We start from the raw sequence: 25276 nt of genomic DNA on the forward strand, positions 1-25276 counted from the left end.
CAGTAGACACACAGATTGACACAGTTTGTCAGATAAGACGCATATAGGAGAATTTAGTAATAAGCAACGCGTTTCGCGAATTTACGGAGGAACAAATAAGAAATAATCCATAATTTGGGGTCTCGAGAAAGTTATTTCTCATGGTCAGTTTTTGAAAGAAAATGAAAATTTGAAATGACCAAGCAACAGAGAACCTTCACTGAAGTCATCCAATAGTTCAGATAACGTAAAATTGACATCATGACAATGGATGCTGTCATTTCGTATTGTCTTCAACAATAAGGTAATTTGACGTCATATCTCTGCTTATTATTACACCCAATTTTTTTACCTTATGGGTAACAGTATGTTCATTTGTTTGTTTGTTTCGTTTTATTTTTTAACGTCGCACTCAGAAATATTTCAGCTGTATAAAGACTAATGTATTCGAAATGGTCTTAAAGTATATGTATGATATATTTGTTTTCCAAATATAAAAATATTATATTATATTTATTCATGTAATTATATTATTTTTCAAAGCGTCTACAACTATATACATGTCCTGCTCTATATAAAATCCGTTAACTATTTTGGCAAATTCTTTTCGATGGAAATCTTAGAAATGTCTTAAAAACACAAAATGCAAAACTTAAAAAAATACTCAATGTACACTTTATATACTCATGCTCATAATTATTGTCACTCGCTAGACATATCCACCTTGGTATAGAGGTGGAAATAATTATGAACATGGTTATAATTGTAAAAAGGAAAAATTGCGATACCTGTTATCCAAGACAAATACGAATTAATTGTGTGTATGAATAAGTTGATATATGACAGTTCGATCCTTTATGGTCAAACATGCGTCCTTTAATGAACATGCTGGGTGTGGATGTCGTCCAACAATTACATCGCCAGCTCTGCCATTCTTGGTTACATCGATTAAATGAAATTGTAGAAAACAATTGTCCACTATACACTACCTGACAATGAGTCCCTTCCAACACTCAATATTTCAATTCCTAAATGCAACAATACAACTTAATTTAATATATTGATGGGATTTGGTGTTTATCATAGAAAAGCGGCCTATTGTTAAAGCGGAACAAAAGCAGCGATTATTTCACCTCGATCTCATTTAAATGAAAATTGTATCCGTTGAAGATCCTTTTGCGCACGTGGGATTATTCTTTGACAAAAGGTGTCTTTTGTATCGATTTTCCTGATCGATATTTCAGGTGATCAAGTCAGAGAGTTGAGAATCCTGCCTGGGAATGACAGGACTCTATGTTTCCCAGTACACAGTTCATGGCCACAATGGACGAAAAACGTTCTCTCAACACTGTCTCTGATTGAAGGCATTATCACGTATTCAATGTCGGCATCGTCCATCTTATTTGCTCTTTTCTGCCGTTCTTATTACAGCACAGATATTGTCAGTGCAAATATTTTGTCCTATTTCTTCTCTTCCATGCCTGACATAGGCCCTATTCGGCCGCCTCAATTATCTGTAGTAATTTCGCCCAAGCGCGACACGTGCGTGTTGTTTGTGCGCTCAGAACGAACAATATTGCTTTGGGAACACAGCAAGGCATAGCAAAACCAGAGAATATGTTCTTTAGAGCATCGTCAAGTTTGGCGAGCCCTGTGCACAAAATATCAACGGTGCGCGTGTCATGCGCGTGCAAGAATCCATTTGATTTTGTTGTAGTCCCGACACTGTCAGCTGATTGTGCGGTGCCATGATCAGTATTGTGAAATGAGATCGATGCTGAGCGTGGGTCGGGATGGGGCCAGGGTAGGGGGCACCGCCAGGGTGTTCCCAAGTGAAACATTACACTTTACATCTTAAGCAATTGTTTAAGCAAAATGTTTCGTTTAATGGTAATTGTTTCTCAGCCTTTGTGGCGTTGTAGTGTTAGTTGTCGACAGAAGAATGGTACGTTTCTATTCAGACAACGTATTGAATTGCATGATGAAGTTTATAATGTGTTCAATAACTGTGTCAAATTAAGGATGATTGCGTCAAAGTATTCCTGTCGCTCTGAAGTATTACTTGAATGTTTAAAGCGTTATTGTTTAACCACAAAAGTGGGGTTGGACGAACCATGTGGCAGTGTCTAGTTGTATTCATACTTAGTTGCTTATTGACTTGTCAACGGAAAGATCCGGTTAAAAAGTCTGGGCAACTACAATAGAGATGCAGGGTACAAGGTTACCATATCAGGAATCACAAGAGTCCTTTTCAAGGTTCAACCGCCAGCCAAGTTTTTCACTTTGAAGATTCCAAGGAACCAGTTACCAGTACCAATGAAACATTAGAGGATCCGGTGATTAATATGCGTGATCTCTTTAATTCCATGTCAATGATATTCATGCTGTCAACTATCATTTTTCCTATTCAAGTCTGAATAATTTCTCAATGCTTTGAGGTATTTTACACTGTATTTTCAGGGGTTGGGGTTTGTTTTCCGGAACAAAATAGGTTAAGCTAAACAAAACAACATTCAGTGACCTAAGATATTACAGTAATACATGTCATAAAGACTTGAAGGTACATTTGCAGATATATTTAACAGAGAGTCGTGCATCATTGGTATCAAAAACAAATATACTGGAACACGATACACTGAGTGAGTGAGTCGTATGTAACGGCGCTTTGAACAGTATTTCAATTGCACTGATATGTCTAGCTTTCCCACGATGTCGGAAATAAATATCTATCCTAATTGCTGTTTAAACAAAGATATGAAAACATGTACCAACAAGAGTGCTACAACGATAATCCTTCAATTACTAATCAGCTTTTAAGGTTCAAATCACGCCAGAGAAATATCTGGTTGCAATAAAAGCATCAAACGTACCCGAGTATAAACAATATTTGGTGTAATTGTCATGATTTGCATGTGAGAAACAGAAAATACCACATGCTTAAACTACAACCATGATACAGATGGTGATATCACGTCTAATGTTTGGCCCGGAATACAGTAATACACGAATTATTTTTTTTATTTCAGTACTTTGTAGTTAGGCCCTTTTATATAACGTTCTGATCCTAATACAGACTGATGATGATAATCTCCTTGTAAATATCTCTTTCTATCACATATATTCATATATTTCGCGTGTTAATGTGTTAATACGGACAAGTTCAGTGTCGGAATGAAGAAAAGCTCGACGCGATACAGATCTTACATGTTTTCCACCTTGGTGAAACCCGCGGTCACAGGTATGATATAGACAAACCAAGAAATATAATCAGGGAGAATCATGGGTTCAAATCCACGGTCACAGGTATGATATAGACAAACCAAGAAACATAATCAGGGCGAATCATGGGTTCAAACCCACGGTCACAAGTATGATAAAGACAAACCAAGAAATATAATCAGGGCGAATCATGGGTTCAAACCCACGGTCACAGGTATGGTAAAGACAAACCAAGAAACATAATCAGGGCGAATCGTGGGTTCAAACCCACGGTCATAGGTATGATATAGACAAACCAAGAAACATAATCACGGCGAATCATGGGTTCAAACCTACGGTCACAGGTATGGTACACAGCTCGACACAGCGACACATGCCCCCTCGGAGATTATGTTACCATATGCTATAGCAATGCAAGCGAGGGCCATTTCTTGTTTCATTGCTGACATCGATGAAAAAGGTAATATCTCTTACGAATAGGAAATCAGCATCCCCGGGGGAACAACTCTGCAACGTGACTTGCATCGACTTAGACGACTTGGTGACATGTGATTCAATTTTGCTGAGGGACAGGTAATGCATGGGGGGATGGACATTTTTAAAAGATTTTTTTTTTCCAGGAAGAAATATTCTCTCTGACAACCCTCACTCCCCACCCCCCGACACCGCGACACCATAAGAACCTCCACACGCTGAATATCAAATGGTTGATCACCATGATTTGTTTGTTTGTTTGTTGTTTAACGCCGCACTCAGCAATATTACAGCTATATGACGGCGGTCTGTAAATAATCGAGTCTGGACCAGAAATCCAGTGATTGATGTCATGACATCCACGCAATTGGGATACGATGACATGCATCAACCAAGTCAGCGAGCCTGACCACCCAATCCCGTTAGTCGCCTTTTACGACAAGCATAGTCACCTCTTACGGCAAGCATGGGTTGCTGAAGACCTATAAAGAAGACTAAGTGATCATGGATGTTTTAAGGTTTAACAAATAAGGAAGTGCATGGAAAGTATACGCTGGTCTTACGCATGGCTCCTACTATTGCTATTGGATGCGTAACATCTGAACAATACAACATATGTAGCAGATTGAATAATAACGTGTGGACAATGCATCACCAGTCGTGTCAACTTCAAATGTTCAAATAGCGGTGGAGTAGTATGGTGGCTACAGCGTTCGGCGTGGGTTCGATTCCCCACATGGACAATCGCTTTCCGGGTTACCGCTCTGGGACTTTGCTGTTTAAAATCAATAAACAATACGGCGTAAAACTATACGCATTTACGGTACAAATATTATCATTGTTTTTAGCCATTGTCCCGTCATACTGAAAAAGCTGGTACGACAATGAATTATTTTGTTTAAATACATCTAAATCTAAAGAAAAATGTAATTGGCCCAACTAAAATGTAATACATGCACGTCGCTAGCTACCCTGGCATGGCATGATCTATGATGTGCTGATGTTGGCCAAAGTAGCATGTAACTGGAATTTGTACTCCACAAAGAAATGTAATATAACTGGAATTAATTCAACAGTTATCATCTCCAAAAGTTAAAACACAATTTTAATCGTAAAATCTATAACAAATTATCTTCCTTGACATATTAACTCGGCTGCAGCTGGATCCACTCACGAGATAAAAAAAACACTTTCATCCGATGCTCCTACGTAAAATGGTACTGAGGATATTCTTCTTCTATCTTGTCAACTCTTTTATATAAATATGTTGTATGTATTCTATACGTCACGTAATCGAATGTAAGCATGGGCCGTTGGTCTACATTTACCAAAATAAACAGTACATAAGTATAAGTATAAAAAACTGACTAAACATGGAAATACAATATTTTTAAACAAAAATGCTCTCTTTCCAATTGTTGGTTCTTATTCCTGGATTATTCGTGGACGTGCCAAGCGGGCATAGGCACGTGTATGAGGAACCCGGAATACACAAACACCCCCATACCGAGGTATCATTCTCTAACGTGCACCCCAACAAATCTGTGAAACATACGTTGCCATAGCTACATTTAACATCAAGATTGTATATATCAAGAATAGATTCTGTTTGATAATTATTTTCTTGTCGTAAGAAGCGAATCGCGCATGTCCTCAACATCACCATTCAATGTACATATGTATTTAAAACATAAATCCCTTGAAACGGACGTAATATATTCAATCTGACATATTTGAAAAAAACCCACCATAGTTATTATAAGCGCAGTGATTTATCATCGCCGACACCCCCTAAAATGGAAAAAAGTAAATAATTCAATCAAAATCAAATAAATCGTTAATCCGGAACAGTTCAACTTGGAAGGATATAGTCCGGATTAACGAGGTGTCGTTGTACCCGGGTTCGTCGGTTTCACATATTTTTTTCTGTGTTCAATCGAATGCCATGATGTAAAATTAATACTGATCTCGATCACACTCTTCAGCATAGTAGCATGCGATGTTATATTTTCTCTCTATAAGTGTCAGTACTCATTACTCACGAGGTAACATTTTTTGTTTGATATTACACCCTTCCGCCCCAGCTAGAATTGTAATGTGTGTTAAGTAGATTGTGTTCAATAGCGAATTATATCTCAAAACAGGTCAGCGTTGGTCTGTCACGTCGAAGACACGGGTTCGATCCCCCACATGGGTACAACGTCTGAAGTCTATTTCTGGTGTCCTCCGCCGTGGTATTTTGCTTAAAGCGGCGTAAAACCATACTCACTCAATCGAAATATTTCAAACATTCTCTACAGGTGTTACTCTCTGGAAGACCAAGCAAATTTCTATGGAACATTGATGAGACAACAGGATATTCTGTAGAAAGGTTAATCCCCCCCACCTCCCCCCTCGCCCACCCACCAAAAAGGCTCTTTGAACCAATTGGATGACGTCACAGATGTATAATCGCTTGTCAGAATTGCAAACGCAATTTTATACTATACATATTTCTTTTTAGAATGTTTTTTATTACATGTATTATAGAAAATCAATCTATTGAATATAAAAATTAATTTGAATGAAATAAAAGGAAACATCTGAATAAGTTTTAAAGGAACTCGTTCGAATATGCAGTTCTGTGTGAATACGTTATGTTTGAAAATGCTGGTTTTGTCCATTTCGAGAAGGAAACAAGTGAAGGGAGACAACCCACTTTAGCCTTGATATCGTGTCGAAGACGTGTGTTAATCCTTGAGAGACAATCATACTTACTTCTCTTACGGAGTCTGTTAAATCGTAACTTGTTTGCACGTGTGATAACCTTGGCGCAATTGCTTATTTTGAGCGTTTCCAAAGACCAATTCTCACAATTATTGCTTGTATTAAGCACTGGGGAGGAATATTTTACGAGCGCTTCCTCCGGTATCTTCACACGCTTCAACTGAACAATTCGATGGTTTTTTCATTCATCGTACTAATTTCATATATATATATATTCATGATATTATCTTGCATATCATCATATTATATACAAACTATTATTAAAAGGGATGAGTGTGGTATAGCAATAGTCTATGCATACATGTATTAGAAGCCACCAATTATTGAAGTTACACTTTTTAACATGTAAGGAATTGGAGCCAATGCTTTAACCACTAAGACACCTAAAAACCATCGCGATTGAAATTTGCGGTGGTCAGAGCGTTGACTCATCACGCCGAAGCCTCGGGTTCGAATCCCCGTGAACAAAGTGTGAACGTCAGTGTACTCTCCCGAGATGTGGCTGTAAAATTTTAAAAGTGAGTGTGTGTGTTTGGGTTCACGCCCTTTGGCAATATTCCAATTTTGTAGACAATAGGGTCACACATACATATATATCTGTCAAAACCGACGTCTGTTTCTATTTGCGTCAACGATCTTGTGCAAGGCTTCCTTTTCACTGAAAGCGGAAATGCATGTGTGAGTGAGTGAGTGAGTGAGTGAGTACGTGAGTGAGTGAGGTCACGCATACGTGTTGAAGACCCACCTCCATGTAACCTTGAGTGAGTGAGTGAGTGAGTGAGTGAGTGAGGTAACAAAGAATAATAATCATAATCTGGGATCCCAACCATCGATATTCGGATCAAGGCACGAGTAAGGAACGCATCTCTGCAAACGAACCGCGTCCCCATTAGACCTCGATCCAGAGCCCCCAAAAGAAAATAAGACAAGATGACAGCCAGTGTACACTAATTGAACAAGCAGTGAATATCGAGAGGGTATTGGCTAAAACAAAGGGAGGATACAAAGGGAGACATGATAGGCGATACCAGGAACTGTGTTATCTAAACTACACATACATCCGTTCACAAAGCCTCATCAGCATGATCCGGTTTTCACGAGGCCGTGCCCCACACAACAGATGTGTCCGTCCCTGCAAACAAGTCGCTACACTGTAAGTATATAAATGTAGTCATATTCTGAGTTTAATTTCACGTTGTTAGAATTCTAGTCATATTTGAACATAAGCAAAATTCCATTGTGCTGGTATTCCTGTTAACTGTAAACCCTCGACCCTGATCTCGTGGGATGAGTATACGAAGAGCAGAAGCTTAAACAAAAGCATCACGTTCCTTGTCACATAAGATTATATATAGTAGCTCCGACAGCATGGCTAGAGGGGGGGGCGGAATTCATATAGGTTGTGTTAACAGCTGACAAATGGAGAATTACGTTGTCAGATTATGCAGTTTATTGCAATAAGGATATAAGGGCTTTTTCGGCCCATAGGGTTTTCTTAATATAAATAAGGGAACACTGAAATATATAGGGAAATAAGCTTTACTGTCAGTACATTTGAAATAGTGTGCATACAAATTCAACACGTCAGATTCAAATGTTGAGATGTGTTTGTGTGCATTGTTTCCAATGTGTATTTGGTAGACAAGGCTGGGAGCCCATGATGGCATATCAATTTACTGTCTCTAAAACTAAATGTTCCCGTATCAATTTCCATCGGTATATAAGAAATAACCAAGTTTTAATAAACGTTTTGATATCAGATGTGTTTATAGGAATGAGAATTAGAATAACTAGTCTTTTCAAAACATGCAACACAAAATTATCTATAGGTAAGGCAAAATGTGTCAAAAAGGTTGATCTTAGAAGTTTTCATGTAGACTTTTTTAAATATCTCAACATGGGCTAGACGTACATTGTATGTAACGATAGTGTGGTAACGTGAGGCAAACAGATCGTCTTGGGTAACCAGCTGGCTCATACACAGTACTTGCAGTTAGATTTACTCTTGAACCCTAAAAAAGTCTTTTCTTTCCTAGTTCTCATTTAAGCTATACTTGTGTTCATCGTGTCCAAAGTCCAGAACGTGAAAGTGTAAGAAGGAAAAGCATCTCATTGTCACTGACCTGAACATGTCTGTAACTTCAAAACTGACAATCCAGCGTGTTAAAGCGAGTCCTATATAATCTATGTCCGTGTGTGTTGGTTATTATAGAACGTACAGTCTTTACAACTGAAATTTCAATTTAACATTTATTCAAAATAATATATATTGCATAATGACTTAGAAATGTACATGCAGTATCAATGTTTAATATAAATGTGAGTGTTTTTTTTGTCTTTTTATTCCCGATTTGGAATATTTGTTTTTTCTTGGTTGACGGATTTTGAAAGAAATCCGGGTCATTAGGTGCACGATTTGAAAAAAAAAAGAAATTAAGTTTTTATTCTGCAACAAGTTATCTGACGTCGTACATGGAATGTTGGGTAAGCTGCCCCGACACATGTTTCTTTGGAAATAATAACAAGTGAAGATCCGGGTTAGAATTGGTCTTTATGAACCCATGCTTGTAAGAGGCGACTAAAGGGGTAGGGTGGTCAGGCTAACTTGGTTGATGCATGTCTTCATGTCCCAATTGTGTGGATAGATGCTCATGATATCAATAACTGGATTGTCTGGTCAACCCGATCCCGTTTGTCGCCTCTTACGACAAGCATAGTCGCCTTTTACGGCAAGCTTGGGTTGCTGGAGATCTATTCTAACCCGGATCTTCAAGGATGTCGAGACCTTTATAAGACTGGTGGCGATACGGTCAAAAACTGTTTCTCACAATTATGTTCCTAGGCGCGAGAACCGAAGTGGGACAAGCTGATTAGGCTGACTTGGCAAATTGCGTACCATCGTACCTAGAATAACATTAATGTTTCTTCAGTCAGTGTTTGTCGTCCTGATCTGTGTTTGTACCTTAATGGCGTGGACCGATGCTCACGCTTTCAGTCATTGGTTTGGGCGAGGCTCGAGTACTTACAGATAACCGTTGTATAGCCTAAGTATTACTGACTGAGTGTTACACAACATTCACCTACTCACTGTGGCTCAAATCACCAACGCACAATTTAGCTAGTGTATAATATTTGTTGGTTTTAACGCCGCACTAAGCAATATTACAACTTTATGACGACATCCTGTAAATAATCGAATATGGACCAGACAAACCAATGATTGATTCGGGGTATGACGATACACAATCAAACGGGGTCAAAGAGACTGACCAAATCACATGACACGCATAGGTTACAAGAGGCCTGTTATAAGCCCAGCAGGCCGCCGTGATTAAGCTTGAATATTGCTGACTGCGGCTTAAAACAATATTCACTCAATCACTTACCTCATGACTACAATCTGTGAAGATCCGGTCGGGGAATAGGTCTTCAGCAACCCATGCTACAAATGTATGTATGTTTGTTTGCGACTAACGGGATTGGGTGGTCAGACTCGCTGACTTGGTTGATGCTTGTCATCTGATCCCAATTGCGTAGATCGATGCTCATGATATCAATCACTGGATTGTCTGGTCCATACTCAGGTATTTACCGACCACCGCCATAAAGCTGGAATATTGCTCAGTGCAACAAACAACAAACTAAGAAACAAACAAAATTCATGTTTAGAACTACTATCAGGTAGAGAGAGATTATTAATGATTGCGAAACAGAAAGTTTGAATAACTCAGCGCAAGAGAAAGTAGAGACAATTTATGGATAATAACTTCTTTATTTACTGTAAAGGCGACGTTTCGGTATAGATCATTATGTCAGTTGTTTGACTGAGTGGTGAGTGAGTTGGGTTTAACGCCGCTTTTAACAGTATTTCAGTTATATCGTGGCGTGTCAGCTTAATGTGGGAGGAAAGCAGGTCGCAGACGTTTATCACTTCGGTGACATCCACGATCACGGGTATGGTGCTGACAAACCTAGAAACATAATCGGGGCGAATCGGGATTCGAACCCACAATCATAGGTTTCTGGCGTGCCCAAGGCGAATCGCGGCGCCTTAGACGACTGGGCCACCCGTGCCCCCAAGCTTTGTTTGAGTGTTGGTTGAAGTCGCAAGGCTTGTTTGACAACGGTGTAAGGATCTATACCGAAACGTCGCCTTTGCATTAAATACAGAAGTTGTGATCCATACATCGCCTCTACTTTGTCATCCGTCAACTTCAAAGTAATGCCCATCAAACAATTCTTCCAGCAAGACGTTAAATCCTGCATCAAAATAAAACATATCATTTCCTGGCAAGATGAAATGATATCATTGTTTTTAATGAAACCACTTGGTGACAAAATCACTTCCGAATCACAGTCACTGTGACACGAGGGAACACGACTGCCTTTGTCTGCGGGTCACCACATTGTGCGACCACGAACAGGACACCCAACTTGTAGAACAGATCAGTATGTGAGGGGTCAGCCACTTTTAGTCAGATTTTTAGTGCCGTCCTTGATAGGACCATTCCCGATTAAAATTTGTCAAAAGTCTTATCTTCCCTATGATTCGGGAAATTCATAAATTTGTAAAAACATGTATTCAATCACGACAACAATCACATATTGTTCATGAAGCGTCCCGATTTAGCCGTTTCTTGCCGAATTCGTCCCGATTCTCCCTTTCTCAATCCGAATCTGATCCGATTTGTATCTTCCGCATGGTAAAAAACGACCGATATACAGGCGAGTCTACACATCCTATTTGACTGAGATAAGCCATGATTGGTTGTATGGAAAAAATTAGTCCGAATTGGAACCACAGTAGTCTGTCTATCCGCAATTCGGAAGGATATTTCGTGGATTACTTTCCAATCCGTATCTGAGAAGCTTCCCAAGACCTGTTTACCTGCTTTGCTAAAATTATAATATCTAATCTATGAGACTAATCTTTATAATAAATTGAAGTTTGCATGATCATTACATCTTTTCTTATCATATAAATTTTAGAGGTAGTCTTATCTAATATCACGATAGTATCACCAGCATACAGGGCCAGTAAGTTTTCAATGTTACCGATATAATGTAATAACTCATTTTATCATATAATGGGTAGTTTCTCGGTAGGATAAAACCAACGGATAGAAATTGTATCCGTTTCGGTCATATACGGATGAAGCTGAAAATATGAAAGGTCAAATACAATTTTTATTCCTAATGCATGATATTTACCATCCAAAACACACTCGCGTGATAACCTCTATTTATTAACTTCTTGTCCTGATCATGAATTGCTCCAATTATTATTTCAACGCAGAGGATGTATTTTAAAGAATCATTTAGAAAAACATTTACCAAAATAGATTAAATATCCAGGTAAAGGATGTTTACAGCGAATTGCGGAGCCTTAGACGACTGGGCCACCAGTGCGTCCTTCAGACATAAAGGTGAATTATCGTGATGTAACTGAAGTACATACCAGTACATACATATTCTGCAGATTATCTAACAGCTGAAATATTTATCCACCTCATGAAATTTACTAAGCGAGTTGTTATATATAACATTGGAGGTTTAAATGAACCTTTTGCAATGAGAAATGAGAAAACACTGATTTAGCACAAATGGTCTTATCTGCAGGATAGGGGCGGTCGGGTAGCCTTGTGGTTAAAGCATTCGTATGTCACGTCGAAGACCCGGGTTCGATTCTCGACATGGGTTCAATGTGTGAAGCCCATTTCTGTTTTTTCCCCGCCGTGATATTGCTGGAATATTTCTAAAAGCGGCGTGAAACCAAACTCACTCACTCACTCACTCACTGAATGTATGCAGGCTATTATATATATTCATATTATTGTATTGTGGGCCGAGGGCCTATATTACATTTGTTGATAATTCATTTGTCTGTCTGTGTGTCTGTCTGTCTGCCTGCCTGCCTGTCTCCCTGCCTTCCTGCCTGTCTCCCTACCTTCCTGCCTGTCTGCCTGCCTGTCTGCCTGTCTCCCTACCTTCCTGCCTGCCTGCCTGCCTGCCTGTCTCCCTACCTTCCTGCCTGCCTGCCTGCCTGCCTGCCTGTCTCCCTACCTTCCTGCCTGTCTGCCTGCCTGTCTGCCTGTCTCTCTGCCTGCCTGCCTGCCTGCCTGCCTGCCTGCCTGTCTGTCTGTCTGTCTGTCTGCCTGCCTGCCTGCCTGCCTGCCTGTCTGTCTGCTTGCCTGCCTGCCTGCCTGCCTGCCTGCCTGCCTGTCTCCCTGCCTGCCTGTCTCCCTACCTTCCTGCCTGCCTGCCTGCCTGCCTGCCTGCCTGTCTCCCTACCTTCCTGCCTGCCTGCCTGCCTGCCTGCCTGCCTGTCTGCCTGCCTGCCTGCCTGTCTGCCTGTCTCCCTACCTTCCTGCCTGCCTGCCTGCCTGCCTGCCTGCCTGTCTGCCTGCCTGCCTGTCTGCCTGTCTCCCTACCTTCCTGCCTGCCTGCCTGCCTGCCTGCCTGCCTGCCTGCCTGCCTGCCTGCCTGCCTGCCTGCCTGCCTGTCTGCCTGTCTCCCTACCTTCCTGCCTGCCTGCCTGCCTGCCTGCCTGTCTCCCTACCTTCCTGCCTGTCTGCCTGCCTGTCTGCCTGTCTCTCTGCCTGCCTGCCTGCCTGCCTGCCTGCCTGCCTGTCTGTCTGTCTGTCTGTCTGCCTGCCTGCCTGCCTGCCTGCCTGCCTGTCTGTCTGCTTGCCTGCCTGCCTGCCTGCCTGCCTGCCTGCCTGCCTGTCTCCCTGCCTGCCTGTCTCCCTACCTTCCTGCCTGCCTGCCTGCCTGCCTGCCTGCCTGTCTCCCTACCTTCCTGCCTGCCTGCCTGCCTGCCTGCCTGCCTGTCTGCCTGCCTGCCTGCCTGTCTGCCTGTCTCCCTACCTTCCTGCCTGCCTGCCTGCCTGCCTGCCTGCCTGCCTGCCTGTCTGCCTGTCTCCCTACCTTCCTGCCTGCCTGCCTGCCTGCCTGCCTGTCTCCCTACCTTCCTGCCTGCCTGCCTGCCTGTCTGCCTGTCTCCCTACCTTCCTGCCTGCCTGCCTGCCTGCCTGTCTCCCTACCTTCCTGCCTGCCTGCCTGCCTGCCTGTCTCCCTACCTTCCTGCCTGCCTGCCTGCCTGTCTGCCTGTCTCCCTACCTGCCTGCCTGCCTGCCTGCCTGTCTCCCTACCTTCCTGCTTGTCTGCCTGCCTGCCTGCCCGTCTGCCTGCCTGCCTGTCTGTCTGCCTGCCTGCCTGTCTGTCTGTCTGCTTGCCTGCCTGCCTGCCTGCCTGTCTCCCTGCCTGCCTGCCTGCCTGCCTGCCTGCCTGTCTCCCCTGCCTGCCTGTCTCCCTACCTTCCCGCCTGCCTGTCTCCCTACCTTCCTGCCTGTCTGCCTGCCTGCCTGCCTGTCTTCCTGCCTGTCTGCATGCCTGTCTCCCTACCTTCCTGCCTGCCTCCCTGCCTGCCTGCCTGTCTCCCTACCTTCCTGCCTGCCTGCCTGCCTGTCTCCCTACCTTCCTGCCTATCTGCCTGCCTGCCTGCCTGCCTGTCTCCCTACCATCCTGCCTGCCTGCCTGCCTGCCTGCCTGCCTGCCTGCCTGCCTGTCTCCCTACCTTCCTGCCTGAAGGCCTGCCTGAAGGCCTGTCTCCCTACCTTCCTGCCTGCCTGCCTGCCTGCCTGCCTGTCTTTCTGACTGTCTGTTTAACTACATTTTTTAATTACAGGTAAACTGTTGAGCATATTTTGAACAGGCATTTCTGGTTTCAGGCAACAGGGGAACCGTGCACAACACCGTAATGCAGACAGGAATTACCTTTGGCAATATGACTCCCTCCGAGCTCAATTTATCATCAACGATGTCTTGGATCAACGGGAACACCGACCTCACGATGTCGCCCAACACGACACCCTGTACAGCTGGAACACCCGAATATATGTTTGAAAAACACGGTGCAGAGATACTATTTCTTTTGTTCATGTTCTTCCTCGCCATATTTGGCAACAGCCTTGTCATATATATCTACCACTTCCGGTGGAGGCGTTCCAACTTCAGCCTGTTCATCGAGGTGCTTGCATGCCTGGATCTCATCAACGCAAGCATCACCATTCCCCTGTTCCTGGTGATCACCTTTGACGAGAGCCGTGACGATTTCCCTCAACTGTGTCAAGGAGCGTCCTTTGTTGCAATTATGACAGCTATGGCATCGGGAATTATTCTTGTTGTCATTGCATTTGATAGAAATCGTAAAATATGCAAACCCTTGAAGAGAGAAATTAGCCTCAGTCTGACTCGCAGATTGTGTCTAATGGCCATTGTCATCGGAACCTTGATTTCGACCCCCTGCGTCTTTGTGTACGGGAGGAAAGATATAATATTTGAGGTCAACGGGGTGGCGATGAACATCACTCAGTGCTACTTTACTAAAAGCAGTGGTCCCCTATTTTGGTCCTTCATGTCGACCCTTGGCTTGGTGTTCCTGGGTGTCATGTCGACATTGGCGATGTTGTATGTGTCGATGTACAGAGCTCTGAGGGTGCATCTAGCTCGACGTGAATCTCTGGGGAGTGCAAGGCGCCCGTCCACCACCAGCTCTAAACCGAGCACCATGAGATCTCAGAAGACGTCAGCGAAAATTTTCTTCGCGGTAACAGTTGCGTTTTTCAGCAGTTACTTCCCTTACTTCATTGCCGTGACAGTGTTTCTCATTGACAGTAATGGCTATACTTTGTCGCCTGCCATAAAGGCTATAGCAGATGTTGCAAAGTTATCCCCCCTCATGAGTAATGCGATCAACCCATTCATCTACAGTGTGTCATCTCGTCGTTTCCGGAAGGAGTTGATTGATGTCTTCCGATGCGCGGCCCTGAAGCGGACACCATCACAACGTGAGCGACAGATGGTGCATATAAAGACGCACACATCGTCACTAGCAGACTGAGTGAGTGAGTAAGTCAGTATGGATTTACGCCGCTTTTAGCAATATTCCAGCAATATCACAGCAGCGGACACCAGACTTGTGTTCACATATTGAACCGAAATTGGGAATCGAACCCGGGTCTTCGGCGTGACAAACGAATGCTTTAACCACTAGGCTACCCCCACCGCCACCATGCATAAGGTGCTATTGAGACCTCAGCTGGGAGTACTGCCTTCAATAACAACAAGACGCGATGCCATCCAGGCCTCAATTACAATGTAGTCTGTGTTGTCTGAAGTATGGTTAAACTGTTCATTTAGCTTTCCCCAAGGGTATTCTGGCCTAGAAAGGGTCCGTGGGTAATCCCTTTCGCTCGTCACGCCAAATGCCCGTTTTCGATTCCCAACATCGGTACAATGTGTGAAGCCAATTTCTGATGCATCGCGCCGTGATATTGCAGATATATTGCTAAAGGCGGCGTAAAACTCATCTAGCTCACTCCCTCACTCGACCACCCACTCACTCACCCACTGGAAAAGATTCTCAGTATTCTATACATATCGTGGGTTACTAAATGAAACTGGTGGCCAGGCTCGCTGACTTTGTTGATTGTGAAACTTTGTACCTTGACGGCGTGGATCTTTGCTTCTGTTAGGAATAACTTGTTTGACTCGAATATTAACAGATCAATGCTGGAAACGTTACTGTGTGCGACCTCAAATAACCAACCAACCAACCAAACACACAAAACAAAAAAAGCCTATAGAAGTAACAGGTACATGGCCATGTCCTGACATCGGAGAAATGAGTTCATAACACACAGAATGACAGCTATGACACAAATGTCGTGTTATTGTATAATCCGCATTTGACTGAGAGGTGTACAGAGTCTGTCTTTAAGAAAACATTACTGAACATATGTGTTGCTTATATATGTATATATCTGTGTGTTTTATGAAGGTCAATATTAGACTGAAGTTTTGTCAATTACAAGCTCTGACATAAAATATTGCCTTTCTAATGGCACTTTTAAATCAAAGACTTTGTTTCTTATAGACAGGACAGATACCGTGTAAACACTGATCTAAACCTTTAACATCATGGTATTCATCTGGTGCCACGGACTGCCAAAAAAATGGTTAAACATGTGTTTGCCTGGTCTGTTTACAGGCCACCGTCGTACATCTTCCCGGGCCAGTTAACTCCCTTGCCTCGGGAAGATGTGAGTGAGTGGGTTGGGTTTAACGCCGCTTTTAACAGTATTCTAGTTATATCACGGCGTGTCAGCTTAATGTAGGAGGAAAGCCCGAAGTGATGCAGGTCGCAGACGTTTACCACTTTGGAGAAACCCACGAGCACGGGTATGGTGCAGACAAACCTAGAAACAAAATCGGGGCGAAGCAGGATTCGAACCCACAATCATAGGTTTCTGGTGTATCCAAGGGATGCGATTCTCCTCAAAGAATCGCGGCGCCTTAGACGACTGGGCCGACTAATTTTGATGTAGGCGGCGTTTGACCATTCTCACTGACTCATTCGAATGTAATCTACGTATATGTAAGTATCATTCTTCGTTAAGGAGCATCGTCCACATTCTCGATTTCTTAGAAAGTAATGTTTCCTCCCCACTTAATGGCGTGGCCTCAACGCCTCATTGTAGTGACACAGCGGACATGTTGTTAGCAATTACTTCCGAATAGGGCTCGTTTGATAGGCGATGGCCTGCATTTGAAGTACAGCACTGCGTTGTACTCCTATGAATGTTTGACTATTTTCACTGGACGACAAATGCAAGTGAGTGAGTTATGTTTACGCGGCACGTATGAACAATAAGTCTGTTCCATCGCGGCCGCCAGCTTAAGTGGGAGGAAAGCCAAAAGTGAGACAGGTCTTAGACGTTTACCACTTTAGTGGGACCCCCGAGCAAGGCTATGGTCCTGTCAAACCAAGAAACGGGTAGACAAATTAGAGAGTATTCAATGGTCTGCTCAAACTATGCAGATAACTATAACTATTCTAATTTCTTTGATCTTAATCCTATCTAGATCTGAATCCTACGTCCTAAGGATCTAAGTCCTTCTAAACATCTCAGTCTTACCACTGATGTAAATCATATCATATATCTGAATCCCATGCATCTGTGTTCTACCCTAGATATGAAAGCTACCACTGATCTAGGTCCTTCTATAAAGGACAACGGATGTAAATCATATATCTGAATCCCATCATGGATTTGAGTCCTTCCATGGATTTGAGTCCTACCATGGATTTGAGTCCTACCACAGACGTAATGCTATATATGTAATTGAGTCCTACAAAGAATCTAAATACATCCTTCCACGGATCTGAATCTAACGATGAGATGAGTCCTACCGCGGATCTAAGTTCAACTGTGCATCTCAGTCCTTTTGCGTATATGTGTCTATCACGGATCTAAGCACTTCTATGATAGATCAGAGTTATTCAAGGGATCTGAATCCTACCCTAGGTCTGAGCCAAACCATGGATCTGACTCAAACCGTGGATTTGAATCCTACCACGGATCTAGGTCCTTCTAGAAAGGACAACGGATGTAAATCATATATCTGAATCCTATCATGGATTTAAATCCCATCATGGATTTAAGTCCTACCACAGATGTAATGCTGTTATGTTATTGAGTCCTACCAAGAATCTAAATACATCCTACCACGGATCTACGCTCTGCCATGGATCTGAGTCCTTCCCTAGATTTGAATCCTACCACTGATCTAGGTCCATCTGTAGAGGACAACGGATGTAAATCGTATATCTGAATCCCATCATAGATCTGATTCCAACCATGCATCTGAGACAAACCATCGATCCGACTCCTACCGTGGATTTCAGTCCTACCACAGACGTAATGCTGTTTTTTTTAAATTGAGTCCTACCAAGAATCTAAATACATCCTACGACGGATCTACGCCCTACCATGGATCTGAATCCAACCTCAGAGATGAGCCCTACCGGGATCTAAGTTTAGCTGTGTATCTCAGTCCTTTTGCGTACTTTTTAAGTACTTCTATAATAGATCAGAGTCCTACCATGGATCTGAATCCAGTCATGGATCTGAGTCCTCCCCTAGGTCTGAGTCCTACCATGGATCTGAATCCTGCCCTACATCTGAGTCCTACCATGGATCTGAGTCCTTCCCTAGGTCTGAGTCCTACCATGGATCTAAGTCCTTCACTAGGTCTGAGTCCTACCATTGACCTGAGTCCTTCCATGGATCTGAGTCCTGCCCTAGATCTGAGTCCTACCATGGATCTGAGTGTTGCCATGGATTTGAGTCCTACCATGGATCTGAGTGCTGCCCTACATCTGAGTCCTACCATGGATCTGAGTCCTTCCCAAGGTCTGAGTCCTACCATGGATCTGAGTCCGTCCCTAGATCTTTGTCCTACCATGGATCTGAATCCTGCCCTACATCTGAGTCCTACCATGGATCTGAGTCCTTCCCTAGGTCTGAGTCCTACCATGGATCTGAGTCCTTCACTAGGTCTGAGTCCTACCATTGACCTGAGTCCTACAATGGATCTGAGTCCTGCCCTAGATCTGAGTCCTACCATGGATCTGAGTGCTGCCATGGATTTGAGTCCTACCATGGATCTGAGTGCTGCCCTACATCTGAGTCCTACCATGGATCTGAGTCCTTCCCAAGGTCTGAGTCCTACCATGGATCTGAGTCCTTCCCTAGGTCTGAGTCCTACCATGGATCTGAATCCTGCCCTACATCTGAGTCCTACCATGGATCTGAGTCCTTTCCTAGGTCTGAGTCCTACCATGGATCTGAGTGCTGCCATGGATGTGAGTGCTGCCCTACATCTGAGTCCTACCGTGGATCTGAGTGTTGTCATGGATTTGAGTCCTACCACAGATGTAATGATATTATGTAATTGAGTCCTACCAAGAATCGAAATACATCCTACCGCGGATCTACGCCCTACAATGGATCTGAATCTAACGATGAGATAGATAGGATGAGTCCTACCGCGAATTTAAGTTTAACTGTGTATTTCAGTCCTTTTGAATCCTACCCTAAGTCTAAGTACTACCATGGATCAGAGTCCTACCATGGATCTGAGTCCTACCATGCATCTGAGTCCTTCCCTAGATCTGAGTCCTACAATGGATCTGAGCCCTACCATAAATCTTAATCATATCATATATCTGAGTCCTACCAAGGATCTAAGTTCTTCAATAGAACTGAGTCCTACCATGAAGTGACAGTCACACAGATGCACACCACGTCAGGCAGATCTGTTACGAGGTGATCGGCAGGGAGAGGAAGGAAGGATAGACGAACAAGAGACGGATGTGGCCATGTTGATACGATGACATGCATTAACCAAGTCAGCGAGCCTGACACTCGATCCCGTTAGTCGCCTCTTACGACATGCAAAGTCGCCTCTAAAGACAAGCATGGGTTGCTGAAGACCAATGCTACCCCGGATCGTCACGGGTTGTCTAATCAGTGACTTGTTTTGGAACAATGACGGTTGTCTTCTAAATTGTATAATGAGAGATTGAAACTAGATAAAATAATGTTCACCAATGTAAACATAATATATCATACATTGTATGTCTAACAGACACGGCATCATAAACAATTTCCCTTAATACGTAAGTTTTAGTGTATCGGCAGAACGAAATCTCCAGCCCGCCAGACTGTTAGAAGGTATTAGGGAAACCATTTAACAGTTTATTAAGGGAACAATGTCTTGAAAGAGAACGCGTTGTTTATATTGTCAGATACGTGATTGTGTGACATAAATAAAGACGTTTTAATTGCCCGCGCGTAATATTCACCCAGAGTGTTCATATTGGTATAGAAATAAGTTATGTATATGTGGTATACACCACTTATGTGTTGTGTACGTCATGTATGTGTGGTATACGTCATTTATGTGTGGTATACATCACGTGTGTGTGGTGTACGTCATGTGTATGTGGTAATTTATGTGTGGCTTTCTTAACTTGAGATTCTCGAGGAACACGGTGACGTCACTAGATTACTTAGCGGCGACTTTAATGTGAGAACGGGTTCCGAATGCTCCACACCATTCATTAACCATTGTGCGACGAAACACATTCTTTTGCGCAAAAGGTAAAATAGCGGTGATGAAAATAAGTGATGACACCAGGTATTCGCAAAATGGGTATGCATATCCTGCCCTACCAGTAGCACTCAATATACTCATGATACTTGAAAAAGGAAACGCTAGATCCAGGACAATATTATCAACACGTATGATCATGTTCTGTTGTAGGTATGGGCTTCTTAAACTTTACATGATGAATGAGTGAGTATGGTTTTACGCCGCTGTTAGCAATATTCCAACAATATCACGGCGGGGAATACCAGCAATTGCCTTCATACATCGAACCCGGGCAATCGACGTGAGGAGCGAACGCTTTAACCACTAGGCCACCCCACCGCCCCTTAAACATTATAAGTGAGTGAGTATTGTTTTACGTCGATTTTAGCAATATTTCAGCAATATCACGGCGGGTGACACCAGAAACGGGCTTCACACATTGTACCCATGTCTGGAATCGAATTAGACATTATGAACGGTAGCTGTGGATCAGATGCAGGCATTGGTACCTTTCATTGTGTTTCTTCAGGTGGTACAAGTGTTATTATTATAATATGTATCTTATAATTATACGTTAAAATTACATCAGGAATGTTTTAACACTGTGTCTGGACTTTGACAACATATCTAGGTTACACTCTGATCATTTCCCGTTGTGATCTGACAATAAGATCCTGTGCAAGGAACGATCCGTGCAGTGAACAGAACTATCACGTGCCACGCACCGTGATTCAGACAAGTTCCTGAGGGATATCGACAAAGCAGAGGTTTTCCAAGAAAATATTAATCTCGCCTGACATTAAGAGAATGTTCAACTTGTTTTGTGATAATGTATTGTCTGAAATAGATGATGGTGTTCTAATTGTTAAAGATGCACTTTGCAGGCAGGAATTCAAATCTTATAACCGCATTTCTACAAATGGTATGATGAGGAGGATGAGGAGTACTTCTTCCTAAGATGTGAGAAAGTTGGTTGGTTGGTTTGTTGTTCTACGCCGCACTCAGCAATATTCCAGCTATATGACGGCGAGAAAGACATACAGTTGAAGGGTTACAGATGGCAGAATGACCACACATCTCAACAAGTTAATACAACTGCCAGAAATAAATACAGTATTACTATGCGGCCTAAGAAAGAACTAAATTAAAGCTAACTTAGCAAGTAATCCAAATAATCCAAACGGTTTGGGGGTTTACAGGCCATGGTTTCTTCAGCTGTGAGATCTGGCCCGATATAACTGTGGCAGGTTGGTATGAACATTTTGGAGATGTATTTCAAGATCCACGAAGTAAACATGTTGCTCTTGATAATGATGGTCAGATTGTGGATGGCATATCAAACCATTATATACTTCACTCTCCTATTACAAGAGATGAGATATCAAATGTGGATATGCGGATTTAGTGCCGGACCTGTTCACATCTTTGCGGAGTTCTTTAAAAATGTACATGACAATTTAGTTGCTTATATTACAATGTGTCCGTGACGCAATTCGCTGAGCAGAGAGAAACATATTATTGGGGGTTCACCCGTACCCCTTCATCAAAGTGGTAAACGGGTAAGACCTGCATCACTTCGGGGATTCCTACCACATTTAGCAGACACGCCGTGATATTAAGGAATACTGTTAAACGCGGGGTTAAGTAAATTCACTCACTCACTATTTTGAGTTTAATAGGTCCTATTTGCCTTAACCATGGTGCAGTGGTTGGCTTGTACCGATACACAAAAGTGTATAGAACTATACAGTGTTTTCATTCTGCAATCCATTTTACAACGCTATCTAAAGGGTAAGGAAAACTTATTTAAGAGACTCGGTTTACGGCAGGGGTGTGTATTACTCCCTAAATTATTCTCTATTCTCATCAGTGAATTGGCGTGAGGGATTGAAGCCTGTGGGTTACCAGGAATACAACTTCAGCCTAAACATGTACAGTTATTTCTTATTCTGTTTGTAGATGAGTATTATTCATGTGCCAGTTAGTTATAGTTTCAAGGACGATGTATATGAAAATCGACCTGTGATGGTAGTTAGAAAGTGTTTTTCTCTAATATAAACATTTAGGTGTTACGTTTTAAATAACCTTTTCTTTGTAGTAAAGGTGAGGTGAGGTGAAATTGGGTTTAACGTCGCGTTCAAGATTATTGCACTTATATAGCGACGTGCATGCACGTGGGTGTGTGTGTGGCTGCTTGTACTAGACCGGACTGATGCCGATTTATAGTGCTAGCCCACTGAGATACCATTCCGCAGTTTAACATGAATACCCCACTCAGACACAGTATACTGATTCCGAGCCGACCAGTCCTTGTTTTAGCCCCTTAATGCCGAGCGCCAGACTGGGTAACAACAATTACCTACTTTTAACGTCTTTTGGTATGAAGCGGCCGGGGATCGAACCCCGGACCTTCCGCTCTCCGGGCGCACGCTCTACCACTAGATCCAGGGAGGCGGTCTCTTTGTAGTAAATATTTAGATGGTATATGTTTGCATTCTAATGAAGTTCTTTTCGGTTCAATGAAATCTTTCACTTAACGGGGGCGGTCTGGTAGCCTAGTGGTTAAAGCGTTCGCTCGTCACGTCACCCGGGTTCGATTCCCGACATGGGTATATTGTGTGAAGCCCATTTCTGGTGTTCCCCGCCGTGATAATTATTGCTGGAATATTGCTAAAAGCGGAGTAAACCCTTACTCACTTAGAATAAACGTGCGCATTTTTCAGCTTGTAAACGATTCTTAGGAGTTGAGTTTCCGTAGCATTTAACATTGTAAAGTCGAATGTTGAAGATCCCCGATGTACATAAATACTTTTAAACGGGTCATGAAATATATGTATGTACAAAATTGTAATAACATGTTTTTGATGTATGGTGTGAATGGTTAAAGAAACTGGATATCCAAAGGTAAACATTTTATCGGTGTATGGATTCGGATTTGTATGGCATGAATGGTTGGTGATAATGTATGTGTATCAACATTGTATACAATTTATCAATATGGACGAGGCCATGCTAAATTTCAATGTATATCGCATGAACCCAGGATAGAGATCGGCAGATATATTGGGCATAACAGGAATGATAGACTGTATATTATGTAAGAAAGCATAATTATGTGAAAGATTAAAAAATCAGATCTCCGACTCCGATACCCCTCAAGATTACAGTCTACAGCCTGTCATCGGGCAGAGCTCAATCCTAACGGGCGTTGGACGTGACGTATGTTAGTGATGAAGTAAATACCTTTCCTGTTTACATGGTAAGTGTGGGGCTTGTTCATTTCCCTGTACTGTGTCCTTTCAGTCAAGGATTGGACAACATTCTCGAGAAACATGTTTGTTTACAATGGTCAGTTTAACGTTCTCCTTGATACACATTTTGTCAAGAAATATTGGCGAAAGTTAAATATATATTTCTGTAACAGACCCCACGTGTGGATTCGGGTTTAGAATAGATCTCCTCTAGTTTGTGTTGGTCGTAAGAAGCGACTTGATGGTAATAGTCACCAGGCTAGGTGATTAAAATCAGATCTAACTGCTTGTTCCGCTGCACCAAAGATGTGAGGACATTCCGTTACAGGTCACGTCAGAAAGACCATTCGCGAAATTTGATAAAATGACTGGAAGTCGATATTAGCCAATCAGAAAGCAATTTTCTCGAGCTTTACGGCACTAGTTTAAAAATGGCGACCTTCATTCCTGACCAGGGGGGAAATTTTCACTTTCGCGATCTCATGAGCAGCACTCTGATTTGGAGTATGAAAAGTCGTTCTCACGTGACCTGTAATGGGATGTGCTCAGACCGTTGTGAAGCGGCAGCGAGCAATAAGATTGTTTTTTTAATTAGATTGTCGTGCCATCGTACCTCGACAGCATGGATCGTTGCTCATCATTTCGATCAATGGTTTGTCAATGTTTATGTATGTCATATAAAAAATTCATGAGACGTAAAACCCATTACATATTGCACGTGATAAGACCAGACAATCAAATGATCGATATTATGATGAACGATTCATGAAGCCAGAGTAAGATGAAATGCAATCAACAAAGTCAGCAAATTAACGCTTAGCGTAAGTTCAAACGTACAATGTATTTAGAGTTATGGCTCAATGTTATCCATGGTATATTATATGCACTACTTTCTGTTGAATTGCCTAAATACATACAGAAAATAGAACGAAGGAAAAGCAAGACACAATAATTATAACTTTCTTTATGATTGTGTCTGGGGTATTAAACATAACATGGTGTATATAATGTCACCGCTAATACCCAGGATGCTCAAAAGGTTGTTTGAAATATGTCGCCATCACAACGAACACGTTACATATGACGGAAAATCTTCAATTTGCAGCAATTGACCGCCTGTTTTAGAAATTAGTTATACTTCCGGAAGGGGAGGTAACTAATGGGCTTCCACTCTTCACCATGTGTTGCCGCTCAAGGTTGAAGTATTGTTCATCGCGGTAACTTGGGATTGTAAAACATGGCTTGATCTGATGTATTGTAAAACCGAATTTCAATATGTTATACAGCTGATCCATATTTAACTTACTACCCTCTGATATGCACTGTGCCCTGAACATGTTTAAATTCTAAACATGTTTCCAGTATTAGGATAATACACAATGAAATACACTTTGTCGTAAGCATTTTTAGATATGGGAATGTTGTGTTTAGATGGTGTGATACAATAGCTCATTTCATGTGTTTAGACCCTCAACGTGTTGACACGACGAAATGTGTAGGATTGAAATATATTCCTGAACATGTTTAGTTTTTGTTTACATTCTAAACGCAACATTTTTAGTAACGCATATGATCGTTTAATATGC

At 42.3% G+C, this 25276-nt stretch overlaps 2 protein-coding genes across 2 annotated transcripts; both read left to right on the forward strand.

Moving 5' to 3' along the window:
• Positions 1-7282: 7282 nt before the first annotated feature.
• Positions 7283-16304, forward strand: LOC139449346 (olfactory receptor 51E2-like). Its single transcript, XM_071230672.1, has 2 exons — positions 7283-7591; positions 14169-16304. Exon 2 carries the CDS (start codon positions 14198-14200, stop codon positions 15338-15340), a length of 1143 nt encoding a protein of 380 aa, XP_071086773.1. The 5' UTR covers positions 7283-7591; positions 14169-14197; the 3' UTR covers positions 15341-16304.
• Positions 16305-18385: 2081 nt separating this feature from the next.
• Positions 18386-19240, forward strand: LOC139453720 (uro-adherence factor A-like). Its single transcript, XM_071235194.1, has one exon. The coding sequence runs from the start codon at positions 18386-18388 to the stop codon at positions 19238-19240; it is 855 nt and encodes a 284-aa protein (XP_071091295.1).
• The last annotated feature ends 6036 nt before the right edge of the window (positions 19241-25276 follow it).

The sequence above is a fragment of the Haliotis cracherodii genome, unplaced genomic scaffold (genome assembly GCF_022045235.1).
Source record: "Haliotis cracherodii isolate W230 unplaced genomic scaffold, xgHalCrac1.p SCAF_10, whole genome shotgun sequence".
Taxonomy (NCBI): Eukaryota; Metazoa; Mollusca; class Gastropoda; order Lepetellida; family Haliotidae; genus Haliotis; species Haliotis cracherodii.

Coding starts and splice junctions, on each gene's coding strand:
- LOC139449346 (XM_071230672.1), top strand. CDS start 14,198: ATGCAGACAGGAATTACCTTTGGCAATATGACTCCCTCCGAGCTCAAT.
- LOC139453720 (XM_071235194.1), top strand. CDS start 18,386: ATGGATCTGAATCCAGTCATGGATCTGAGTCCTCCCCTAGGTCTGAGT.